At 30.3% G+C, this 3,986-nt stretch overlaps 1 protein-coding gene across 2 annotated transcripts; it reads right to left on the reverse strand.

Moving 5' to 3' along the window:
• Positions 1 to 289: 289 nt before the first annotated feature.
• LOC132043535 (xyloglucan endotransglucosylase/hydrolase protein 3-like) lies at positions 290 to 3,536 on the reverse strand. 2 transcript variants are annotated; one of them, XM_059434015.1, is made up of 4 exons: positions 3,224 to 3,536; positions 1,495 to 1,595; positions 1,210 to 1,403; positions 290 to 985 (listed from the first exon to the last, which is right to left on the reverse strand). In XM_059434015.1, exons 2-4 carry the CDS (start codon positions 1,546 to 1,548, stop codon positions 625 to 627), a joined length of 609 nt encoding a protein of 202 aa, XP_059289998.1. In that variant the 5' UTR covers positions 1,549 to 1,595; positions 3,224 to 3,536; the 3' UTR covers positions 290 to 624. The 2 variants fall into 2 exon arrangements, with proteins under 2 accessions (XP_059289998.1, XP_059289997.1); XM_059434014.1 differs by lacking the exon at positions 3,224 to 3,536 and having other exon boundaries at positions 1,495 to 1,877.
• Positions 3,537 to 3,986: the final 450 nt, after the last annotated feature.

Genomic DNA, 3,986 nt, shown 5'->3' on the forward strand with positions numbered 1-3,986 from the left:
TTTCTTGAAGTTGTAATTTGTAATTGTTGTGTAATGGTACTGTGCACTTGCTAACTTCGCCTAGTGACACAACTTTATGTCTCTTCTATATATTCTGTATGTATCATGCGTGATTTTATATGTCTCACACTTTTTCTGCATTTATTTTTTGGCTCTCAACCCTATTAATAGATTTAAATATTAATGATTCTTTCATGAAGAATGAGATTTGTTCAAGTGAATTTTTTTACATGTTGAAGAGGTGGTTCAAACGTCTATATTCGTTATAATAAAGAGTCTAGAATTGAACGGGTTCATTGTTTTCTTTGATGAAACCATACAACGAGATATGAGATTGACAATGTGGGGAGACTTTTCTTGAAGATAGTGAATTTTTTTGTAAGCTTAGCTATTTTTTCTAATAATTTTAAGTGACAAAAAATTAGTTGAGGTGCAACCTCAAACAGGGGTATCCGAATCTCTATGGACTGGTGTAACTGAAAATAAGAAAGATATTTCCTATATGTGTATGCGTACAGAGAAGTTAAACTTGTAAATAGAAATTGTTTCATTCCGTTCACGAATTTCATGTATAGATCCACTAAAAAACGATTTGTAATGCTAGTTAATTTTGAAATTAATTAACTAAGCATTATGAGGAGCACATTCTGGGAACTTAGCTCCATTACGCCTACAATAATTATAAATCATATGTTGGTGCCTGAAATTCCTCATAAGCTGCAACTGATTAGGGTCTAATTTGTGCCTGTTCCATGGATTCAGAACTGGAGACTTGCAATTACTGCCTAGTTGGTGAGGACAGCCAGAAATATCGAAGTCTTGATAGTAAGCTATAAATGGTTCTTCGTTCCAGTTTATATCTCCAGCCCAAACACTTTGTGAATACCATATGCTTGCTTCTATCCACATTGGTCTTGTTGGGAAGTTGATACCTTTCATTTTGTTGTTCTCGAATGACCTTACTGGTATGTTGTCCACAAAAAACCTACAAAAAAAAGTACATGTATGAAGCAATTTTCAGCATGATTCTACTTTACTTTGACGATAAAAAACAATCGAATAGGCTCTCCATTCATAATTTGCACTTGCATTTTCCTCTTCAAATTTTGTGACACATCACACACATATGTTAATATTATTTATATTATTTTAGAATATTGATATTAAAAAAAAAAAAAAAAAAGTGAAATGTGAGAAGTTATTGCTTACACTATGCGGTAGGGACTGTAAAGAATTTGATAAGTATGATAATCCTCAGAAGGATCAAAGGGAAGCTGGTAGACTTCTTCTCTGCCACCCATATCGTTAGCAAACAAATTGGTCTGCAAATTTCCTTCAGTGCCTACAAATTCAAAGTCAATCTCATCATGATTGACCCCTCGAGCTTGATCATCTGAAATTAGCTGTCATAAATAATCATCCACTTTTCAGTTCAAAAATTATATATCATATATATACTCGTTAATATACACCAAGAAAAAAATATTAACGTACGTAGAAAGTTGTGATAACTCCATTGGTTTTCTTGTTTGGTATCTTCATCCTCATTGTAAATAATCCAGACTCATATTGTAATTTGGAACGAAATCCAGCTCCTGCATCATTATATTAGACATTTGATAATAAAAATAGTAAACAAAGGTCATTATATATTTTTCGTACAAAAATGTTCAAAAAAGATCCCAATGTTTAAATTACTACACTTAATTCGCGTGTAAAATTAATGCTGATCATGTATATGTGACTTACTAGAGTATTTTAAATGGACATGGCATACTTATTTCTTGTAATAAATGTTAAAAGAATAACAAGACTATCCATTTGCATGGTGGAGATTTAAATTGGTGATAAATCTAAGGCAAATTTTGTAGGAATAATTGAATTATATATATATATATATATATATATATATATATTCAAAACCAACTGACTCTAAACTTCGAATTAAACAAACACAAGAAATAAAAGGCGGACACAATTTTGAGCTATACCTGAGTTTCTATCCAAAAGGAGTTGCACCTCAGTACTTTGATTAAGAAAAGTTATATGATTTTGACCCCAGAAAGGAGAATAGTTTTGATTAAAATCAACTAAAGCTTCAATTGGTGACACAGCAAAAAACAGCAAAAGACTAATGAATCCAAAAGAAGCCATCGAGAGAGAAATACAACTTGTCATCAAACTAATGACAATTTTACTGACTACTAATAAATTTATAATTTCCTGTGTTCCAAACTCTTGATATTTATATTGCCAATATATGGTAATACTTATCTATGTGAATTTAATTAATTTGGATTACTTATTTTGAATAAATGATCAAACTGTTGAACTAACCCAAAAGAAATACTTAAATAACTTGAGTCTTTTGGCCCTTCTTTTTCTTAATTGGATGTATATGATCATAGTTAAATTAACTAGTTACTTGCTTAATTGGATGTATGGTCAAGGATTATGATTAAGTTCCTTGAATCGTAATTGTGAGCATGAATACTTGCTTACGTAAACACCTATTTAGTTCATTTTTAGAAATAATTTGGATACATACATGAAGCATTAATTAGTTTCTCATCTTCTTAATTAAATAGAATGTTTAACTGATCACTCCATACATAATTCTATAGAATCTAGAAACACCCTTTTGCGTGAAAGTGCTATGTTCGGTCAACCGTAAAATATGTTTAAAATATTAGTTTTTATCAAGCTCATATATCTGGATTATATCTAGTAGAATAGAGAGAACGGGATGTAAAGATAGAACAAATACAAATGTCATTAAGCTATTTGGCTATTATCTTTTTTATAACATGATTTTTGAATTTAGCAAAAGAAATATATGCTACGTTACAAGTTCGTTAGTGTAAAGGATCATATCTACTCCATTTTGCTAATCATAAAGTGCATTTTTGTGCCAAAGAGCAAACAAGCAGCATAATTGCTCCATTATTAATAGATTAGAGACATATTCGCTCCACTTGACTAACCGATAAGAGTATATATTTGTACCTAAAAGCAAACAATTGACATAATTATTCTATTCTCAATAATCATGAATAATGTTTTACCCTTTTGACTACAGCTTTTGGCTACCAATTTAAAATATTGTTACTAAACGATACGATTTGGTGTAAAAAGTTGTATATTTATGTTATATTTCCTGAAAAGAAATCCTCACCTGTTTATAATTAACTAAAAAAAGGCACAAATTAACTTGAAAAAATACTGGTACTCCTACTGGGCTTTGCTTTTTGGGAAGTGCAAAACCTCTGGTTTTCCAGAAACCAACACCATTGCTCTTTGATTTCATAAAAAAAAAATAGCTGTTTTATTTTACAAAATTAATGAATATTTTCATTTTCAACTTAGAAAAAAGAAAAAGAAAAAAAGATTTGATGAGTTTCACAAGTTACATGCTAGCCTGCTAACTCATGTTTGACAGTGCGTTATGTTCTCTGTAGAGAATAAAACATGCCAGAGTCCCCACTATCCAGCTTCTACTATTATAAAAATAATTAGATAAGACAAACAAAAGTTAATACATTGTCAGAAGCATAAAGAATTATCTCACTCTCAATCTCCAAATGGATTATAAAATTTGTAAAAGTAATATCACAAATGCTTACTCAACTTTTATATTATTACTTTAAAATAATTAAACAAATCATTTAACTTCATTTAAGCATGATAGAAACTCACAAATTAGTTTTGATAATAAAAAGTAACTCAATTATGACTAAATATCATACAAAGTCACTAGATCATAGAATCCAAACATCTATATTGATAAAGTTACCCGATACTTGTGTTGATGGAGATAACATACATACTCCGTGAAATTAGGCTGAGTGCACTCAAGGTGACTCCGACACCACGATTACAACAACAACATACCTTCCGATAGACCCTCGGCTCAACAAAAAGCAATTCAAATCAATCTAGTAAAAGACATAACAAAAGTCACTCAAATAATTTAATGACATTTTATA

Source organism: Lycium ferocissimum, unplaced genomic scaffold, assembly GCF_029784015.1.
Source record: "Lycium ferocissimum isolate CSIRO_LF1 unplaced genomic scaffold, AGI_CSIRO_Lferr_CH_V1 ctg258, whole genome shotgun sequence".
Classification (NCBI taxonomy): Eukaryota; Viridiplantae; Streptophyta; class Magnoliopsida; order Solanales; family Solanaceae; genus Lycium; species Lycium ferocissimum.

Excerpts from the sequence above, each read along its gene's own strand:
- LOC132043535 (XM_059434015.1), bottom strand. The coding sequence starts at position 1,548 with ATGAGGATGAAGATACCAAACAAGAAAACCAATGGAGTTATCACAACT. Across the intron at positions 1,404-1,494 it reads GAGTTATCACAACTTTCTAC|CTAATTTCAGATGATCAAGC; the intron begins GTACGTTAATAT and ends TATTTATGACAG. Across the intron at positions 986-1,209 it reads TACAGTCCCTACCGCATAGT|GTTTTTTGTGGACAACATAC; the intron begins GTAAGCAATAAC and ends TTTTTTTTGTAG.